Source organism: Armigeres subalbatus, chromosome 2 (genome assembly GCF_024139115.2).
Source record: "Armigeres subalbatus isolate Guangzhou_Male chromosome 2, GZ_Asu_2, whole genome shotgun sequence".
Classification (NCBI taxonomy): Eukaryota; Metazoa; Arthropoda; class Insecta; order Diptera; family Culicidae; genus Armigeres; species Armigeres subalbatus.
This window is the reverse complement of record NC_085140.1, coordinates 1,752,564-1,774,586: the sequence shown is the minus strand read 5'-3', so window position 1 is coordinate 1,774,586 and position 22,023 is coordinate 1,752,564. Positions and strand designations below refer to the sequence as shown.

Below are 22,023 nucleotides of genomic sequence, written 5' to 3'. Positions count from 1 at the left end.
CGTCCTCAGTGTCTCGTACTTGACTCGACGCAGTACGAGACACTGAAGATGACCACACAGTTGTGGTTGAAATACGTATCTGCAAAGATATCGAAATAATTGGTGGAATTAAATGGTTACGTAACTCGTCTTAGACGATTGAATATTTTGAGGTTGCAACAAAACAAATCGGAAAATTTAGAGGATTTTGAAAACATTTTTTAACAAATCCAAGCAGTTTTTTAATATTATTTTTCATTTTATAATTAATTTTTCATTATCACACCGCCCCCCACTAAACTTTCGGACATAATTTTAATTATATATTTTTCTTATATATTTGGATTTAATGAATCATTGCGTCCCCCAGAAAAAAAATCACAAAAAATCGAAAAAAATAAGGAGGAATTGAACAATTTGTGAAAATTAAGATATTGAAATTAATTAAATCCGTCCGTATACTACCTATATGTAAAAAATAAATAACCAGCTTTTCGAGATATAATTCTTAACCGACATTTATGCAACAAATAGAATGTTATTCTAATAATCGTGTTCCTTTGTTACGTCTAATATGTTACATTTACCATACGAGAAGTTTAAAATATTCTCACTTATTTGAATAAAAGACGAATATTTGAATCCTTTTTTCTCACTGCCAATGTACGGTACAGGCTTCATCCATTATCTGCGATTTAAGGCTACCCCAAACCTAAGCGATTTCATGTGACTCTACGCGTTGCAACGCAAACATATGCTATGTGCGGGCCTCTTTACGCTTCCATACCAACGGCAGCAGAATCGCAGTCGCCAAGCGACGGGGAAATTCGCGCCGCGTGTGTTTATAAAGCATGAATAAAATATGAGTATCCAAATCCAATTGGGAAAGCAATCAATTATACATTCAATTACAGCTGAACTAGGGTAAATTCTATTAGGTTATGTTACTACTCTTCGACTTCTGAATCGAGCACACATTCATCACTTGATGTTTTACTGATAGTGATTACAGGAATTTTCTCCACCCAGGAAGACGTTTTCTGTTCATTTATTGTTTTAATGGATATTTTGTTGGAAATGGGGTCATTTTGATTCGATTCAATTTGGTTATTATTGGTATTTTGTATAAATTTTCCAACTGCAACACATTCATCTCCAACTGCGGATTCTGTACTACAGTCCGATGGTTTCTGTAACGCTTTTTGCATCATTCGCTGCAGTAGTTGACGATGTTTATTGTTGGGTGTATCGGAATTATGGTTGCTATCGTTAGATGCGGACTGTATCTTTTGATTTGTAGAATCCAACACTTTATGCCATGAATTTGAAAGTCCATTGATTCCCTCATTTTGTTGACAATGCTGATTTGTTGCTATTTTGAACATTTTTCGCCTTTCTTCCGTACGCTCTTTTCGTAATTGTAATTTCAAATCTTGATTTGCTTCCCTCAGTGATCCTGTTAGTGATATAAGGTAATAAATGATCAAAATCAATAACATCAGTAGTGGAATTATTGCTGCTGGTGACACAATGTATCTAGTTATAGCCTCCGGTATAATATTCTGAGTCGCGTTAGTAAGGAGGTGGTAAATTCTACTAGAATGCGAAAATGGTCCACAATGCCAAGATGGTTCTAAGAAAACAATCGCGTAGCTTACAGGAAGCACACATAGAAACAACATAGTTAGCAGCAGCGCGAAGTAGAAGTTATTAGATCTCGATGCTCTGTAAATAAGTGGATAAAATATTCAGAGATTTTAAAATCGATTTTGAAGGTGATATTTTACCTAAATACAACCTCGTGTGGCACATTACATGTGAGAACCGTCCAGGATCGAAGATACATTATGATTATTAATTTAAATATATTGATGACTGCTAAGCCTGGTGAAAAAAACATTCCCATCCAAACCATTCCTTGATTGTTTACCAAGTGGAGAATATTCTCTGCTATTTTGAAATCGCCATACTAAAATTTAAGGATAATATTTTAGTCGATACTGCATGCTTTTCATCTAATTCTTTTTTACTTTTGGAAACACTTTCTCCAAATCCCAACACCAACAGTTATTCATATAACGAACGAACAGTGCTCTTATAAAATCGATAGTTATTGTTGAGATGATAGTCATGAGCTGAAACGATAACAAATATTGCCTATAGTTTTATAAAATATGTGAGAAAACAGAAGCAGAACGCCAACCAAATAAAAACTGAATTACGTATTTATAAACTGCTTACTGAGTGTATCCATTGTAGATGCAATTTAAAAATCAAGAATGCAAGAAAGATATAACGAATGTGGTAGGTAATCTGGAAGTGTGACAATAACATACGACATACAAAGTGGTATGAGATAGATTTGATTTTGTAGATGAAATTTTTGTACTTTTTGCTATCCCATGTTACTTGTCATAAGACGAGTTTGTAGTATACCACTTGACTGTAACTTTACAGATGCGTATTTGTTACAATCAAGTTTTCAATTTTTGATAGAAACCTCTATTATGGGTGCTATTCACCCGGGTGGTGTATAGGGCCAACTTGAAAGATCTACATCCTGAGCGATGTTCAGCTATCGCTTTAACCTGTTTCCAGGTTAGATTTCGGTCGACTTCTTTTATTTTTTATTGAGGCTGCGCCGCCATGAGCCTGAGCCTCTGGGTCTGCCTCTGCTGTGATATCCCGCTTGGTTCCAGTCTAATGCTTGTATACAGATTTCGTTTCCGCCCCTACGCAAGGTTCGACAGATTCGGCCCACATCCGATACCGAATTTCAGTTGCTATCGACCATTTGTGATGCCACCAGGCACAAATTATGTTCCGTAGGTTCTGTTGATAAAAACCTGCGTTTACACATTTTTTCCTGCTCGAGTGTACTACTGCGACATTAGTTATTAGAACAATTGTAGTTTTATCCGTATCCTTAGTGTATGCGTGCATGTTGAATCACTCCATTACTATTGAGAAGCAATGCAGTATCGGTTTCGATACAGTTCTTATTTTGTTTTCTCAAGAGCATTATGACAAAGTCCCGCTATTTAGACCCTTCACAGAGAACAATCTCATTGAAGGCGCGCTCCTTATCAATAGGAAATATATCCTTTTTTGTGCATGTACATTAGCATTAGCATTAGCATTGAGCAATTCGCACAAATTCGTAGGTGGTACAAGCCAAGACTTGCGGTAAGACGCGCGGCTTCAAAGCAAGACCATGCTGAGGGTGGCTGGGTTCGATTCCCGGTGCCGGTCTAGGCAATTTTCGGATTGGAAACTGTCTCGACTTCCCTGGGCATAAAAGTATCGTCATGTTAGCCACATGATATACGAATGCAAAAATGGTAATTTGGCTTAGAAACCTCGCAGTTAATAACTGTGGAAGTGCTTAAGTAATGAACACTAAGCTGCGAGGCGGCTCTGTCCTAGATGTAATGCCAATAAGAAGAAGAAAACAATCCAAGACTATTGTATGAGAGTAGCATCATTTTCATCCGATACCACAGATATTGATTTGGGACTAATCACTATCTCTTAGATGGAAGCAATGCGCTCTCCAATAGTCGAGATCTGTCCTGGCCACGTCCTTGCGAATGCTGGAAGGGGAAGGATGGTTAGTTGGACACCTACTTAAGAAAGATGCAGAGAACTCTACGACCTAGGTGCCACGGGAGGTTTTGGGAATGTGTGGAATAACCTAACGGTAGGAATCGTTTTTGGTAGAACGTAAGACACAGAAAGAGCTAAGATAGAAATACAAAGTAGGAAAGGGACGAGCCTGGAATTGAATCCACGACCTCCTGCTTATAAGGCAGAAGCTATAGCCACTAGACCACCGAGCTCGTCTTATCCTTTTTTGTACATGTGCACATTAATAAAGAGAAAAAAACACCTGCAGCCGTTAAGTGTCCTCCACCTATACACACCATGTTTCGATAGCATATAGCAGCTCATATTCCTAGTGATGAACTCTAGTCAATAAAAAAAATCACTTAAATATATTTGTAAAGTTATACTTTATAAAGTTAAATAAAACCCGGATTTCACGTTAGAATTAAAAATTCGGATTTTGGTTCGTTCACTCATCTGCCTGTTTTTTCTAGATATTTCGTAAAATCGCAAAAGCAGCCCTTTCTTTCTTGGTCCGGTTGCCTATGTCGATGTTAGTACTGCCGTCTGACACCCTTGGGCTTCCAAAATATTGAAAGCTTTCAACATTATTCACTGATTACACGGTTACTATAAAACTGGAAGGGATGGCCGCGTTTACATTCAACGATTTTGTTTTGTTAACGTTGATGACTAAACCTGCCTAAGAGGAGCCTGCAAAGTCGTTGTGCTTACTCTGCATATCAGAGCGCCGTTGAGCTAGGAGTGCAACGTCGTTCAGGTGCTCCATATCCATACCATTACAGGCTACCATATCAGCCCGTGGTTTGGTTCACGGTCAATCACGGTTCACGGTCCTTGCCTCACACTGGCTACGACCCGGATGGGGTCTGACAAGACCCGGTTGTGCAGCACTCTACACGAGCAGACCTCGTCGAAGCAGAGTACGATTCTCTCAGGAACCCCTTTGCGTCTCAGAGCGCCCCACATATTCTCGTGATTAGACGGACGAAAGCTTTTTCGTAGTCAATGAACACCTAGTAAAGCGACTCTTGGAATTCGTTGACCTGCTCCAGAATTATACGGAGCGTGAGAATTTGGTCCACACATGATCTGCCGGAATCTGGCGTGTTGCCGCCGGAGAGTCGATCTTCTCCTGAATTCGGGCTAGGATAACTTTGCATAGAAATTCGAGAATGGTACACAGCAACATAATGCCTCGCCAGTTATCGCACCCTTCACCCTTTTTCGTCACCTCCTAGACCCTAGTAGCACAATTCACATGTGTGAGCCGAGTATCCTTGACTTGACTTGACTTTTCACCGAGGATCTTATTAAAACACAATTAATATAAAAACATTTCTTCTCAAAAACTTGAGCACATGTTTGTCCGTGTCCGTGGGTACTGTTTTTTGTGTACAAAAAATGTCGTCTATTGATTTAAATGGGTCTAATGTACTTTATATTTAAATAAACATCCATCTTTTTAGTATTATGTTATTCAATCCAATGTACACGTTTCCGTTCATAGTGAAGTAAAAACATCTTCATCTTATCTCAAACCAATAATTTTCAGAATATCCACGAGTGTTTGATCTAATGTCACATCCTTCTGAACCCAATGTCATCCCAGATGATGGTGCTCATTATAAATGAAATGTTAAACTTACCAAGTCCATGATTGTCAGCTTTGCCAGTTCCTGTCCGAACATAGTTTCCCAACATAAAGTTCGTATATCTGCATTCTTGAATTTGCCTTCATTCGAGTTTCGCAATTGTATTCCTCTGCTTGTATCTAATGCAATTGCTACAACTTCTTTGGTGCTGTCAGTTGCAAATGGTAATTCTGTAGTATTCATCAAATTATCTAGGTGGGGCGCTTCGGTGGCTTTTGTAATCTCTGTTGTAGAATCAGGATCGTTTTCACAAATCCATTGAAAACATTTATTTTCTTCTTGTTCATCTTGTTCTTCTGAATAGTAGTAAGATTCTAAAAATTCATCATATTTCTCAGTTACATAAGTATGCAACTCTGTGTAAGTCATTGTTTGAAAATCAGTTATTTCTGTGTCCGAATGAAGAGCTCGTGTTACTTGTTCGACGAGTTCATTGGTTGTCATGTTAACATTTTCATAAATGGCACTCATATTCAGTTCTCTTTTATTAATTGGAATATCTTCAAATTCATCATTTGGCAATTTTCGCATTCTTTGCTCCAAATAATAAGCAATATCATCTTCATCATAGTCGAATTCGTCATCGGGTGTGTCGAGTTTAAATTTTGTATCACTATATGGTGTAGTACTAGTAAATGTTGCAAATGATGAATTTAAATTATCGTTTTCTCTATATGATGTCATATATGACGAAGTGGAAGAATCATACTCTGAAGTATTAGATGCAGGTAAAATTGTGTTGGACATATTTGAAAAAATCATAGTCAAAATGGCAGCATTTATTGTAGTTTGTGTGGGACACTTTATGAATAATTTGTAACAATTGCTTGACGTTTCAAAAGCGTCTTGCGACAATGTGAGCGACATAGGCTTAAGAATATAATCCGTGAAAAATGCCATATTGGAAGTACTTATATTGTTGAATGAATGGTTTTTCGCTAATGTCAAACAAAGACTGTCACTTGTAAAATTTGAGGGTTTCATTCTACGGAGCTCTTCTGTCATGTGACTAATCTTATCAAATAATGCAAAAATGAGAGAGTACAAGTTGAGTAAATTTAAAACCATAATTCGTGCCAATTGTATTCTCAACTGTTTTCTTGGGTGATAGTATTCAAGCAATCCCAACGCTTCGAAAATAATTGGGAAGAAAAATGTAATCAATGACATTACAATAGTTATTTCGTTTCTGGTCCACCATGAATCTGTTTCCTTGATATCCATCGAACGCTTTACGACATGTACTACAGCGAAAGCCGATATAGCTAACAAAGCTAGTATAAGAAAGTTGACAGTTATTCGTAATAATATTATTCGCCAGCTATAAATAAGACAACATTATTAAAACACGTTACAAGACTTAAAAATAATTCAAACCTTACTTTCTAGTATCTTTCTTTTTCTCTGCTTCCTCCAGCAGCGCTTCTTTAAAGCCCAAAATAATCGATGCCATTCGGTTTTGTGAAGTTTCAGTATGACCAATCATATAATCCCAGCCAGTGAACAACTTCCAAGCGAATACATATTCATCATCTTTTGATGATAACTTTGACATTCGTGAATTTTTGGCCATCCTTCAATTGAATTAGGTAAAAATCTATGTTCATCGAATTTATTATCAATTAGATCACTTACTTCTTCAACGTAGCTACGAAGCTGTATATGTATACTAGTAGACCAGTCAGAAAATATGCTAAAGGTAAGTTATATCCCCATGCAATTGCTCCCGAAAACGTCGAATAGTAGCTGAATAATTATTTTGTTGTTATTCAAACAAATTTTAATTTTGAAATATGAATCAAAACTAATATTTACCCATAGAATAAAGAAGAATATTTTAGTCTTCCTTCGAACTCCCAAATGGTACTGAAATTCGAAGAAATCGCCTGCTCTTGTGGGGACATGGTTTTTCTTATATCGCATTTAGCACGCTCTCGATTGATATAAATTTCTTCTGGCATCATTACGAAAAGAACTAACGTGAACGATATTACTACGTTCACCCAGAATAGCCACCTGAGAAAAGTAAAATATGAAGCAACAACCGATCCAAAATGTGATTCGATTTCTTTGATTCTAGATTCCCATGGAATTAGATATGTAGAAAAATTAGTCATTTCTCGTAAAAGCTGTCGCCATTTCTGAAATTAGAACATATAAAATTAATTGATTAGATTATAATTAAATGTATACACACCGTCGCAAGATAGATGTTGAATTGTGTGAGTAAACTTTTTGCCGATCGGGATGTGAAGTGTTCCTGTAAATCACCTTCATGTTGTACTACATAGCTTTTGGCCTGTATATGAAAAACAATTATTTTTTTCTAATGTTCACCTTTTCGATTAACATGACCTACTTGTTTTACAAGCTTGATTTTACGTTTGATACTCCATGGCTCCATTTTGACGGATTGCAATACTTCTTTATGTAGACGTATATTTTCAAATATTCTATCTTGTTTTGAATCATCTCTTCCGTCTTCCAATGTAACTGCTGTTCTGAAAATTTATTAACACTAAATATGACCTTTAATATTATACCATTGAAGCGGTAACAAAATTATGATAGTTTCTATATTTTGAGTGTTTTTGTCTAAGTACATACTCGAATTGTTGAATTAATAGGGGAGGTGGTTCGGTTGTGGGCACCGTTCGGTTGTGTGCACCCCCACGTATCTTTTGACAGAAAGCATTTACTGTTATTCTGACATCTGTCATTCATTTGCTATCGAAACACGATGTTTTGTGCAGAATACCAAACTAGATAAACTACTTTGAACTATGGGCAATTTTTTTTTTCTACATAAAAATCAATACATAAATTTTGTTTGACCTTTTTCAAAGTGTCATAAAATGGTGTGATTGAATTAAAAAAAAAACTGAAACGCTGCCAAATTCAATTGTGGGCACTTTTATTGGTTCGGTTATGGGCACCTTCTACATCTAGCTTTCCATTGGTATAAAAATGTAGACATAATACCAACTAGAACTAAAGTTATGGACTAAATTCAAAAGGGTGCTCACAACCGAACCTCCTCCTCTACGAATGATACATGGAAAAAATCCGTGGAAGTTTTAGACAGTTAACCTTCTGTCTGTGCTCAAAAAAACTTACGTTGTCTGTGCTCTGGGGTCAAATTGACCCCAAATTGAAATTGCTATAACTTTCTTAATGTTTGACCGATTTTGGATTTTTGGGGCTGTTTCGAAAGATATTTTAATCATCTTTCAGGTCGTTACCAAAGATTGATTATTGGTGGGCGGGTACATCGCGGGGAGGGGTTTTAGTGAACAAGGGTACAAAAACAGTGATTTTTTATGAATATATTAGTTATATCCGAAAATCCTACCCATTTTGAACTGCACCTTTTTAAAAAAGGTTATATAGGAAGGTGTGTGCTTTGGGATGAGGCGTTGATAAGTTTAGAACTTGGCCGCCAGGTGGTGGTATATTTGAATTCATTATTTTAGACTACTCAAGTAATTCCGATATAAAGAATTCTCCTCAGTGTAAATATTCCTATCGCACAAGTTTCAAATTTGTTAAAATGGCGTCTTGATCAAAGGTCGTCTAGTGGGAATGGACTGTCTTGTGACGGAAGTAATAATTGGGAATTTTACAAATAGGCGGAAAATTGTCTGATCTTTGGTTACGCATGTAGACCCAAAGGCCTTAATTCCGGGGTTTTCCTGGATGACCTAAAACATATTCTGCGAACACATTCTTTTATTCGCAGCATCGCTGGAACAGGTTGAATACAAAGAAAACTTTTGATGAACTTTACCACAACATTCATGTTTGTCAAAAATGCTACAAACCAAAATACATCAGATCTCACAAGAAACAATATACTCAAATATAACAGCTCACTAGCGCCGCATCTTGGAACAAGTGCTCATTATATTGAGCACCGCTTTGTAGTCCTGAACATGCTGAACAATGTTGCCGAATACAACTTGGGTATAGGTATGAGGGATCTCAAGCTAAAGCAATATTTCAAACATGCAAGAATATTGCAAGCACACTAGCGCCGCCTGTTTGTAAATTTCCTAATTATTTATTCCGTCACATGTTAGACCATTCCTACAAGACGAACTTTGTTAAAGACGTCATCTTTACAAATCTCAAATTTGTGCGATAAGAATATTTACAATGAGGAAAATTCCATATATCGGAATTACTTGAGTAGTCTAGAATAATGAATTCAAATATACCACCACCTAGCGATCAAGCTCTAAACTAATCAATGACTCATGTCAAAGCACACGCCTTCCTGTATAACCTTTTTGAAAAGGTGCAGTTCAAAATGGGTAGGATATTCTGATATAAGTAAAATAAGCATGAAAAATCACTTTTTTTGTACCATTTTTACGAAAACCCCTCCACGCTGTGTACCCGCCCACCTATAATCAATCTTTGGTAACGACCTGAAAGATGATTAAATTATCTTTCGAAACAGCCCCAAAAATCCAAAATTGGTCAAACATTAAGAAAGTTATAGCAATTTCAATTTGGGGTCAATTTGACCCCAGAGCACAGACAACGTAAGTTTTTTGAAAAAAGTACACTGCAGCGCATATTTTCAAGATTTTTCAAGCAAATTTGCACCTAGGAGACAGATCTCGGCGAGTTTTATCAAACTACCAAAAATTAGGAGAATCGGTTGAAAACTAAAAAAATGGCAGCCACTCAAAGTGGCCTGGGGTCATATTGACCCCAGAGCACAGTCAAAAGGTTAAAATGCTTCCATTTACCTCCGTTACATTCACTTTAGTATCAATAGATACGTATTTCGTTTTCTACTTGAAAACTTCTTCAGTGTTTTGTTATTGAGTCGATCAATTCGCTCACTAATTAGGCAATCTGATCTGTACCGTTACTAGGGATATAAGGAATAGTCGCGCAGCCAAAAGTTATGACGATTTCCGTCGTCTCTTCTTCACATAATTGCTTGCACGTCATTATAGATGGAGTGGTTAAAAACATAATGGCGTTTAAAACAAACAAATAGTAAGAACTTTGGTAACATACATGTTTCGATAACATTTATAACGTCTTCATTATTACCATGAATTAATAAAAATCTTCGCATGGCAGCTGCCACTTTAAGAATAACGATTTGGTTGCACGTTGAAATCTAACGTCGTGCGCGTCATTGACGATGCGTAGAGTAGCAATGAAGACAATACAACTCGTCGCTAGTAGGCTTTTCTTGCTGCGACGATGATTGTCAGCCCTGGATATGAGTCATGCTCGTAATTTGAGTCAAAAAGGTATTAAAACTTTTCCATATATTTTTTTGTATGGAGCATAAGAAAAAATACGCATTGTTGGATACGCCGTGATGATGAAAATCGCAATCATTATGAAATGTCTCGGAAAAAAAGGTGAATTTAAAGTTCAAGTCGATTTTATAGGAGACCCTTGAAGACATGTTTCAGTCAATAACTTCGACATGCAATGGCCGATGGGGCCAATTTTCAATAAAGAAAAAATAAACGGCCTTTTTCGTCGAATGCAGCTTATTACAAACAAATCAGCCAACAATAAGTGTTTCCAAAAAACGTGTGCCCCACATTTTTGTACACATACATACATTACGTCAATTCGTCGAACTGAGCCGATTTATAATTGTATATTAAGGTAGTCAGGGATAAGCTGGAATTGGTAGATATTGTATTCTACTTACTCTCCAGAGCTAGTTGTGTACACGCTTGATCGTCTTCTATCGCCACTGGTTGATCCCATGATTTGGCTTACTGGACTTGAAGCTCTACGATGTCGTCTAGAACCACGTTTTTTCTTAATGCTTGCCTTTCTTTTGATAATTGCATTCAAGCTTGCAGAATAATCCTCGTCTCCTGTTTCTTGAATTTCAATCTTACTATAAAGGCACTTGTTTATTTTGTGAAATTATCAAATGAAAACACAGATTACTTAAAAATATTACCTTAAGAAATTTCGCTCTTGTGGTTTCATGTCTGAAAGGTTTTCAGATGCGAAAAATACGTCATTAATAAAACGCTCCCGTTCTATTTCTTCACAATCATTGCTGCTTTTGTTCACATGTGTGGCCCATGTGACCGATAGTTGTGGAGAAACTGATGAAGGTGAAGAAATCTGTTGAATGGAATGAATTAGATTTAAAATAATTAAAATGTTTTTCGAAAATCAAATTAATTACGGTAGTGTAGAGAAGAACCGATGAAATATCAAAATTCATGGAAAGACAGAAACAAAAGAAGGTGTAATTGTCCATTGACCACTCGACATGGTCATTACAATGTTGGAAAGTCAATTTGTGTATGCACAGTATGACTGAGAGTTGTGGGTTCGAATTCCATCGAAGGAAAGTGGTAACCTCCGATACATTTTTTGAATTTTTCACATACTGTGCATATGCACATCGAGTTTTCACCATTGTAATTAAGGTTATGAATTGTCAAACAATGAATGAAAAAAGAAATTTTTCTCATACTGATAAAGGACTATCCTTAAGTACGTCACGCCTTCATAGGAAGTGGGAGATTCGATAAGCGTGACAGTTTTTTATATGAACAGCTGATCGGTGAGGTCCCTTATTTTATGCGTGGCTTTTATCATTTTCTTAATAGAATGCTTGTAATTACTACATTTCCAATCATTCTGCATTGGAAACAGAATTGCAAGGAAATCAAATAATCGCTGGAAATGATCGCGAAGAAAAAAGGTGACCAATATGCCCACGGAATAAATCCACTGTTTTTAAACGATGATTACGAATAGTCGGTATGCTCTGGAAGTTGAGTCAAGTTTGAGACACTGAAGCAAGTACGCCATCTTTATTTATTCATTTATTTCAATGTTTAGTTTATCTTTGTAAATATATTTATTTTGTTATTTAAATTATAAAACTTTGCATGTATAGTTGCGTCTTTTGAAATAAACCTTTGTCTTGGATCACCGCAAGAATAGTCTAGAAGAAGTACGCCATTGAGTTACCTACGCTAAGAATTGAGTCTTATGAGTTCGCTACAGTCAGCTACCAAAGAAACACATGGGCTTTGCCAGCATATAGCGCATCATGACGCCAAAAGTAGCGCGTGGCTTGCGGCCAACGACCCGCACGCCGGTCTTTTCAAGTTGCGTTGACCTTTGGCTTGTCCGGCATTCCACGCTTGGCACGATTCTTAGCGAGCAAGCTTACTGGCTAATTTGAATCGTCTGTGGGAATGAGATGCACGATTTTGGGGGATTTCGTGGATAAATTCTTTTGATGCTCGGGTTCGCAAATTTCAACTTCGTTGAATTTCGCGAACTCTGGAGACAATGTCTAAAATTCCGCGGTATCTGAGGAATTTTCCAACTCAGAATCGTTCACTTTGTTCCGTTCCGTGGAAGAGGCAAAAGCGGTCACTTTTGATCCGTGCCGTAGTGTGTTTTTTAAGGTGAAATGTGACATAGTTTCTTTGTAGGTTGTTAGCTAATATACGTTCTTTGTTTCCCTCTAGTAGAGCATAAGTTAGTAAAGCTCAGTATCGTCTATCTTGTGAGAAAATTGTGCAAGTGCAGATCCGTGTTAGAAGAGGTAAATCATTGAATTTGTAATATGTTAGATAGTGTCTCCAACTTCGTGCGTATGTGCTATTGTGTCTTGCAAATTAGGTCCGTGGCAGCATTGGTGAAGCCGACACACTACCCCTATTATTACGCCGTTTTTGACCCCACGCAACTGCTACAAAGGTTCCCAGGGTACACTTGGCCGGAGAAGGTTGCGAACCGTCTATTGCGCACCTTTGGCAGGCGAAGCCAACCACCGCAAATCACCGTAATCAACCATCGAAAACACCATCAATTTCCATCGTTTCATCGTCCTCCTACGGCATAGCAGCAAATCGCCGTTGTCATCGTCATCGTCAAGCAAAGTACCGACGGCGCATCAACTTTCGTTTGCGCGCCAGGAGGACCATCGGCGCTGTACCGCACCCACGCGTAAGCCCGCGCACCGTATGAGGGAGTGAGAGACCAGCAACATCGACGCAATTAGCCGTCCGTCGGCGTGAGTTCCGGCCCGGAGTAGTGCTTAAAGCAGCTCCGGCCCATCCGTAGGTCCTCCCCATCAAATGACTAGCTAGTACAGAGTGAGTAAAATGCATGCATAATTGTTTGTGTCGTCCATGGCCATGTGACTCAGTTAGAGGCACAACAATTTGTTTTCGTGAGTCGTCAGTAGCCCATTGAGGACGGCTCCGTGTGAAGCTCATCGCATGTGAGAAGGTGAGTGAGAGATTACCGGAGAAGTTTGTCGGGTAAGCAGATGCCGGAGATACCGCTGGCGAAGAGAAATAGCGAAGAAGAGGTGTAAAGAGGTGTACGCACGTAGAGAGTAGAGATTAGGGAATTGCACGCACACTATAAAGCGAGTTAGAGGGAAACCAGAGGGAATGCTAGGCCTAGGCAAATGCAAGGAATAAAGAAAGTGCATTAAAATCCATGTAATCTTGATTGGGAGCTTCATGTATGGGAGGAATCAGAGCCGAAATAAAAATCTAAAGTTAAAGCGTTAGACTGGTTCAAATGACAATGCGTGCAGTTTGAATGTATTTAGTTGATGTCCTTTAAAGATTTTATGTCGCTTCGTGGTCGAGTTTAGTTCTTTGTTGTTGTTGTATTTACTGGGTAGTCACCCGATAGGTAGCCCCACGTTGGGCGCCAGTTATAACGGGTCGGCCAGTCGCGTTTCCGGTTTAAAATTGGGCGGCTTATGCGCCACTCCTGGAAGGAGACCGCCCAACAAGTTTTCGTTGCCCGGCTTGAGACCTTCTTAGGGGAAGGGTCACTTTTCTTAAAGAGAAAGCTGACCGGCTAACCTAAATGCGTCCGTCGTACTTCTCGTTTACGAGTGGACTGCACCAATTCCAGGAGATTTCCTGGATAAATTCCTCCGATATTCGGCCTGGCAACAAAATCATTCAGGCGGGGTTTTCCTCATCGGACCAACCCAAAAAGTTCCTGTTTCACCCCGTCCAAGATTGGAAACCGGTCAAAAGTCAAATCGGGTGACTACCCAGTAAATACAACAACAACAAAGAACTAAACTCGACCACGAAGCGACATAAAACCTTTGAAGGACATCAACTAAATACATTCAAACTGCACGCATTGTCATTTGAACCAGTCTAACGCTTTAACTTTAGATTTTTATTTCGGCTCTGATTCCTCCCATACATGAAGCTCCCAATCAAGATTATATGGATTTTAATGCACTTTCTTTATTCCTTGCATTTGCCTAGGCCTAGCATTCCCTCTGGTTTCCCTCTAACTCGCTTTATAGTGTGCGTGCAGGTTCCTAATCTCTACTCTCTACGTGCGTACACTCTCTTTACACCTCTTCTTCGCTATTTCTCTTCGCCAGCGGTATCTCCGGCATCTGCTTACTCCGACAAACTTCTCCGGTAATCTCTCACTCTCACCTTCTCACATGCGATGAGCTTCACACGGAGCCGTCCTCAATGGGCTACTGACGACTCACGAAAACAAATTGTTGTGCCTCTAACTGAGTCACATGGCCATGGACGACACAAACAATTATGCATGCATTTTACTCACTCTGTACTAGCTAGTCATTTGATGGGGAGGACCTACGGATGGGCCGGAGCTGCTTTAAGCAGTAGTCCGGGCCGGAACGCACGCCGACGGACGGCTGATTGCGTGGATGTTGCTGGTCTCTCACTCCCTCATACGGTGCGCGGGCTTACGCGTGGGCGCGGTACAAGCGCCGATGGTCCTCCTGGCGCGCAAACAAAAAGTTGATGCGCCGTCGGTACTTTGCTTGACGATGACGACGACAACGGCGATTTGCTGCTATGCCGTAGGAGGACGATGAAACGATGGAAAATTGATGGTGTTTTCGATGGTTGATTACGGTGATTTGCGGTGGTTGGCTTCGCCTGCCAAAGGTGCGCAATAGACGGTTCGCAACCTTCTCCGGCCAAGTGTACCCCGGGAACCTTTGTAGCAGTTGCGTGGGGTCAAAAACGGTCGTAATAATAGGGGGTAGTGTGTCGGCTTCACCAATGCTGCCACGGACCTAATTTGCAAGACACAATAGCACATACGCACGAAGTTGGAGACACTATCTAACATATTACAAATTCAATGATTTACCTCTTCTAACACGGATCTGCACTTGCACAATTTTCTCACAAGATAGACGATACTGAGCTTTACTAACTTATGCTCTACTACTCTACTCTACTACTACTCTACTACAAAGAACGTATATTAGCTAACAACCTACAAAGAAACTATGCCACATTTCACCTTAAAAACACACTACGGCACGGATCAAAAGTGACCGCTTTTGCCTCTTCCACGGAACGGAACAAAGTGAACGATTCTGAGTTGGAAAATTCCTCAGATACCGCGGAATTTTAGACATTGTCTCCAGAGTTCGCGAAATTCAACGAAGTTGAAATTTGCGAACCCGAGCATCAAAAGAATTTATCCACGAAATCCCCCAAAATCGTGCATCTCATTCCCACAGACGATTCAAATTAGCCAGTAAGCTTGCTCGCTAAGAATCGTGCCAAGCGTGGAATGCCGGACAAGCCAAAGGTCAACGCAACTTGAAAAGACCGGCGTGCGGGTCGTTGGCCGCAAGCCACGCGCTACTTTTGGCGTCATGATGCGCTATATGCTGGCTAAACCCCATGTGTTTCTTTGGTAGCTGACTGTAGGGAACTCATAACACTCAATTGGGTTGTTTAGGGGTATATATGTTTTTACATATTTTGAATCTGCATAAAAAACTAAGCCTAACCCCAATTTTTCAGAATTTTTGGAAATCCGGAACTATTTTTAATTTGCATTTTAAATTTATATGGGACTAAAAATTTGTTCTTATGCTGCATGGGCCAACTGTCATTCTATGAATCTTAGTGTCATTCTATCGATTGAAATGGCTTATTGTTACCTGTATAAAAATGTAAATAAAAGGTTTACAAACAAAATAAAAATATGTTGGAGATCAGAAAAACATGCTCTTTATGTTAAACTATAAAAAACCTCATATTTTTCTTTGCTAAACAACCCAATTCTTAGCGTAGGTAACTCAATGGCGTACTTCTTCTAGACTATTCTTGCGGTGATCCAAGACAAAGATTTATTTCAAAAGACGCAACTATACATGCAAAGTTTTATAATTTAAATAACAAAATAAATATATTTACAAAGATAAACTAAACATTGAAATAAATAAATAAATAAATATGGCGTACTTGCTACACACTGAAGAAGACTTTGCTGTTCAGGCTAAAAAAAATTTCTCTGTTTTTTAATCTGTAACTGATTTTTGCAATATCAATGTTGATTCATTTAAGAAAAATATATAGAAAACATCTAAAAACAGTAATTTTGAGCTAGATGGCACAATTTAAAATGAAGAACTATGATACTCATTCAGTTTTTTGCAGAATTTGATACGAAATGTTATGCTGAAAACCGCGAGAAAATTAGAGTTAAACCGGTGAAGTTATTAGCATTCTCTGGAGTGTATTTTGCGCATATTTCGTTTCTTTTACAATAGAAAAGTAATAAATTCACCCACACAACACTTGAGAAAAATGCTAATAACTTGCTGGATAAATTCTAATAATATCGCGGTTTCCACCGCGATGACGTATTTGTTTTTTTTTTTTTGCAAGAAGAGGGTGAGTATTTTAGTTCTTCATCGTAAATGGTGCCTTCTTCTTCATTGGCATTACATCCCCCACAGGGACATTGCCGCAGCTGATTGTTTATTAAGCACTTCCACAGTTGTTAACTGCGAGGCTCCTAAGCCAAGTTACCATTTTTGCATTTGTATATCATGAGGCTAGCACGATGATACTTTTATGCCCAGGTAGGTCTAGAAAATTCGCAACCCGAATATTTCCTACACAAGACTTGCACTATACGATTTAACCTCGCGAGCTTTAACTGTTTAGTCGACAGTACATTTGTTTACACAAATAAAATTATATATTTCTCAAAACTATCTTCCTTATCAAAATAGTTTGTACTATCATAATGCATATCTATGAATAATATTTAAAAAAAAAAAGTCAAACCTTATCGAGTATCTCTTGCTTGACCGTTTGTGTAGCACGAAAGACAATTTAAAACTAAAAGGCTGTTCTATGATGCTCTATTATTGCTATGGTCGGATAGCCACCCGACGTGAAAACGCATTTTACGGTCTGAGGAAAATTAATTTCTTTTTCTTCGCGGGAGCTCAAATGTTGGTGGCATGCATGACAACGACAGGAAATACATTTATTAATTTTCAGTTCACCCTGAAGTTTGCCTCTCGAAGCTCAGCATAACCCAAAAAGGATAGTTCCACCTACATTTTCACTGGCCGGTTATGCTTATATATCTGTTCCTTTTCATTCCCATTCTTCTGGGGAAATCTTGTAAATGATTAGATTTGTGATGATGATAACATTGAAGTGATAGGCGTTTTTGCTACATTCTTCCATTTATATTTATAATAAAGAGTCACGCGACCCACTATTATCTGATACTGAACTTATTATCCGTGTTATAGGTGCATCTTTTAGGGCTGAATCTATTTTGAAAATCGACACTCTGATGGATACTATACATACCTCGTCATCTAACGCTTTTGATAGTTTAACATCTATGGATAATCCAGACGGCTTTCGACTTTTTAGTGTATCTGATTTCAAAATTCCAGAAACCTTTCGTTTCATAGTGGGCTTTGATTCGTCTTCAGCCATTGCAGTTCACACCTGTTGCTGGCTAATGTGTGTTGCGAACCTTCACTCTCTCAATGAAAAGGGAATAATGGCGATAGAAACGATGATACACCTGCTAAAAGTCATGAATTTCTTTCACTAGACAAGTAAACATTTGCATTTCATGTTTGATTTTTTTACACGCGAAGCACAAGATAAACTCCTTAAAGTGACCGATGATTCTTTCCTGGTGTAAATGCAAACATGTAGCTATGTAATATATAAATACTCTTTGAAATTTCATTTCAATTGAGCATTACTTTTCAAGAACAGTTTCAAACAGTTGTTAGAGTACTGAAATGTATGTATTAATTATTATTGATTGAGTTGTTTTTATATCTAAAAGAATTAATTATTCTCTATCTATGATCAAATTATTTTCACAACGATGGTTAAAAAATATTTTTGCTAAATGATTGTCTAAAAAAGGGAGAAATCCAAACGAAATTAAATATGCGAATGTTTGACTTTCTACAAAGTTTCAAAGATAAACGAGCTCCTAGAAAAGAAGGTGGGAGCGACTGCATATATTTCCTCTTTCCTTTGTAATAAAAGCACACGCAACGATATTAACGTTGAAAGGATAGAACTGAGTTATATTAAAGCAATATGTAACACCACGTTAAAGCAATATGTAACACGATATTAATAAGTTTCCGAGCCTCAGCAGTTTATTTCTCGATTGAAATGGTAGTCTTTCGAAAAAACTACGAGAAGTATAATTTGTCTCTGAACTACAATTAAGGGATTGAAAAAAAAAACTGATTTCAATTGTTTGAAACCGGTAGAAAACGCCTTAAACTAAACTAAATTATTTCAATCTATAATGTCCAACTCGAAGTTAAATGAACACATTTTTCAAAATTATTAGATTGAAAATATGTGTGTTACATTTACTTCCACTATACATATACAATGTATGTTATACATACATACTTTTGTGGTATCGAAATACGTATCTGTTTTCTGCGCAACATTTCATATAGTGGAAGTAAATGGAAGAAAATTTGTTATTTTATAAATGTGTAATTTCCGCTAAGACACTCGAAAATAATTAATTATCGAATGTTTCACCCAAAACATGTTCAATTAGTTACAACATGATTACAATAAGAATCGATTGGAGATTTTTCTTGAGAAACAGCGGTAGAAAAAAAACAAAAGTGGTAAACAAGAAAATGCTGAAGGATCGATATTCGGTCCAATCTATGAAATTTTCTCGACTTTCCTGGGCATACGAGTATCATCATGTTGGCCTCACGGTATTTGAACGGATGTGAGGTAAGGATGTGTTCTATTACAGCTACTATATCATCGACGAGAATCTGATAGGTGCGATTAAACGAAATCCAAACCGCGGGCTGGTATAGTTGCCTATAACCAATGGTTATTAACAATGGAGTATCTAATAGCCTATTCAGATAACGACCATTTACAAAGTATTTGAGATGAAAATTGACAATGAGAAATAAAATAAAAATTAGATGAGTGAACTTTCACATCAAGATAATCTTTATCATGTCAATAAATTCGTAATCTGAATAGGCTATATAGGACTTCAAAATTTTGATGACGTTGCACTCATTCTTCTTCTTCTTCTTGGCATTACATCCCCACACTGGGACAGAGCCGCCTTGCAGCTTAGTGTTCATTAAGCACTTTCACAGTTATTAACTGCGAGATTTCTAAGCCAGGTTACCATTTTTGCATTCGTATATCATGAGGCTAGCACGATGATACTTTTATGCCCAGGTAAGTCGAGACAATTTCCAATCCGAAAATTGCCTAGACCGGCACCGGGAATCGAACCCAGCCACCCTCAGCATGGTCTTTCTTTGTAGCCGCGCGTCTCACCGCACGGCTAAGGAGGGCCCCAGGCGTTGCACTCATACACTGATGAAAATGGACGTAAGATTTTCAAAAGTGAAGTGCGGCAGATTGGGTTCGAATCATCGATGTTGAAATCGAGAGGCCTGTATAATGTAGACCATACGCCCATCGATATTAGTGAGCTCAACGACCTTGCCTAACGCTCCTTATCGGCATGTTTAGTCTCTTCTCTTGTTTAGCATGTTTAGTCATCAACGTCAATTAAACGAAATTATTGATTTTTTTTTTAAATCTTTATTAAAGTGGTTTTTAAATTAAAAATAAAGTGCATCACTAAAAATTGAAATTATTGAACATGAACACGGCAGCCCCTTCAGCTTCACAGTACCTGAATAATTAGTGGAGATTTTCAATATCTCGGTAGCCAAATGGCGTCAACCGGGGGTATCAAGATCGACATATGAGGGGGGATCGTGAAGGCATTCGCACTTGCCGTTTTTCATACAAAATGGTCAACTTTGGAGATCTAGATCTCGATTGCGTGTGAACCAATTTTGCTGAAAATTTGACCAGAGCTCAGATATAACTTGAATTTTACCACACCTGAATTTCGACCATATTGATTCATAGGGTAAAAAATTATCGCGGTAATACCAAAACGATTTTTTTGGCAAAAATTGATTTTATAATATCTTGAATACTACAACTCTTAGTGTACAAGTATATTCCGCAAACTTTTTGTATTGCCAAAATACGCGTACAGTACAGTGTATCTTCTGAACGCCTTGGCCGATTCAAACAAATTCGGAACACAAATTCTTCATCATAAGGAGACGACGATAGAAGGTTAGGGAAGCTCTTTGGAAAAGAGGGGAGGTATGGGGGGAGGGGTATTGTTTAGCAATCGATCAACTTAATGTAAGTCTTGAACCCCATGACCGATTTGTTTCAAATATTGTCTGTTCTGATCAAGCGATTTTAGTGGATGTGGATAGGTCATTTTGAAATGGGGAGGGTGTGAGAGAGGGGTATTGTTTAGTTATCGATCAATTCATAACTTCTGAACCCATTTGTCGATGTTCACCAAATTCGGAATGAATTATTTGAATTGTTGAATTATTGTGTATTTGTGATCTTCATAGCTGAATAAAATGGATCCTGAATAATTCGCTAGACAGATTTCATTTCAGCATTTGATTCAACTAATATTCGACTTGGCCTATTTATTTGTTTACCACCTTTATTTGAGGTCAAACTAACGTTTTAGTTTTTTCACATTTCAGCACATTGGAGAAGTTTATCAATGTGCTGAACTAATTATTTTCTAAATTCTCTGTTCGACTATGATGTGATGCTCTAAAAGGGTGGTCGAATTGAGTTTGAATAGTAGATTAATAAGCAAGCATTAGACATTCTTCTTGACCTTTGTCCTTCTTAACCATTGGATTTACCCTTTGTCGAATCTATCGCACAGTGGAAGAAAACTTTTAGTTTTTCCCAGTGTTCGATGGTTATGACTTGCTGAACAATGGTTGAAATAAAAATCTCGTACAGTTATTAACAAACTGTAGTTTGACAGATTGGCTTGTTGAATAAGGGTCCAATAATGATTCATATTCAGCCATACGATTATTTATGTTATGTGTCGAGTTGGCCATAACTTATAAATCAAGGATGGCGCGGATGACAACGTTACCGGCGGATGATCAAATGTCAGCAGTTCGAAACCCGATTTAGCATGTAGCTGAATTAAGGCTAAGTAAAATGCTTATTAAAGGATTAACAAATCAGGTAATAAAGTTGTTTTTCAAAATAAGATGTTGGAGCTATATAACTTCTCCAAAATTGTGTGAACAAAGCCTGAACAGAAGTTGCGATAAGAAATAGTACAGACATTATTCAACACAGTGCTGAATTAAGTCATCACACTGATGTTAGTTAAATTAGTGAATGTTTGTTGGGTAAGCAGCGATGCGGCAATGTCACAGTGGGGGATGTAATGCCAATAAGAAGAAGAAGAAGAAGAAGAAAACGAACAGTTTAGTATACTTTTTTATCGCATGGGTCAATTCAAACCAAATTTGTAAACACGTAATCTCTACCCAAGCAGCACAATTGATGCAAATTTGGTTGCTGCGACTTAATTGTAC

At 37.9% G+C, this 22,023-nt stretch overlaps 1 protein-coding gene across 2 annotated transcripts; it reads right to left on the bottom strand.

Annotated features, from left to right (window-relative positions):
- Positions 1-132: 132 nt before the first annotated feature.
- On the bottom strand, positions 133-18,056 carry LOC134213926 (transmembrane channel-like protein). Of its 2 annotated transcripts, none has more exons than XM_062693388.1 (12): positions 17,894-18,056; positions 11,215-11,384; positions 10,954-11,148; positions 7,621-7,762; positions 7,459-7,560; positions 7,077-7,402; positions 6,897-7,007; positions 6,644-6,835; positions 5,256-6,582; positions 2,010-2,114; positions 1,767-1,948; positions 133-1,704 (listed from the first exon to the last, which is right to left on the bottom strand). In XM_062693388.1, exons 1-12 carry the CDS (start codon positions 18,023-18,025, stop codon positions 927-929), a joined length of 3,762 nt encoding a protein of 1,253 aa, XP_062549372.1. In that variant the 5' UTR covers positions 18,026-18,056; the 3' UTR covers positions 133-926. The 2 variants fall into 2 exon arrangements, with proteins under 2 accessions (XP_062549372.1, XP_062549373.1); XM_062693389.1 differs by lacking the exon at positions 17,894-18,056 and adding an exon at positions 17,354-17,372.
- Between the last annotated feature and the right edge of the window lie 3,967 nt (positions 18,057-22,023).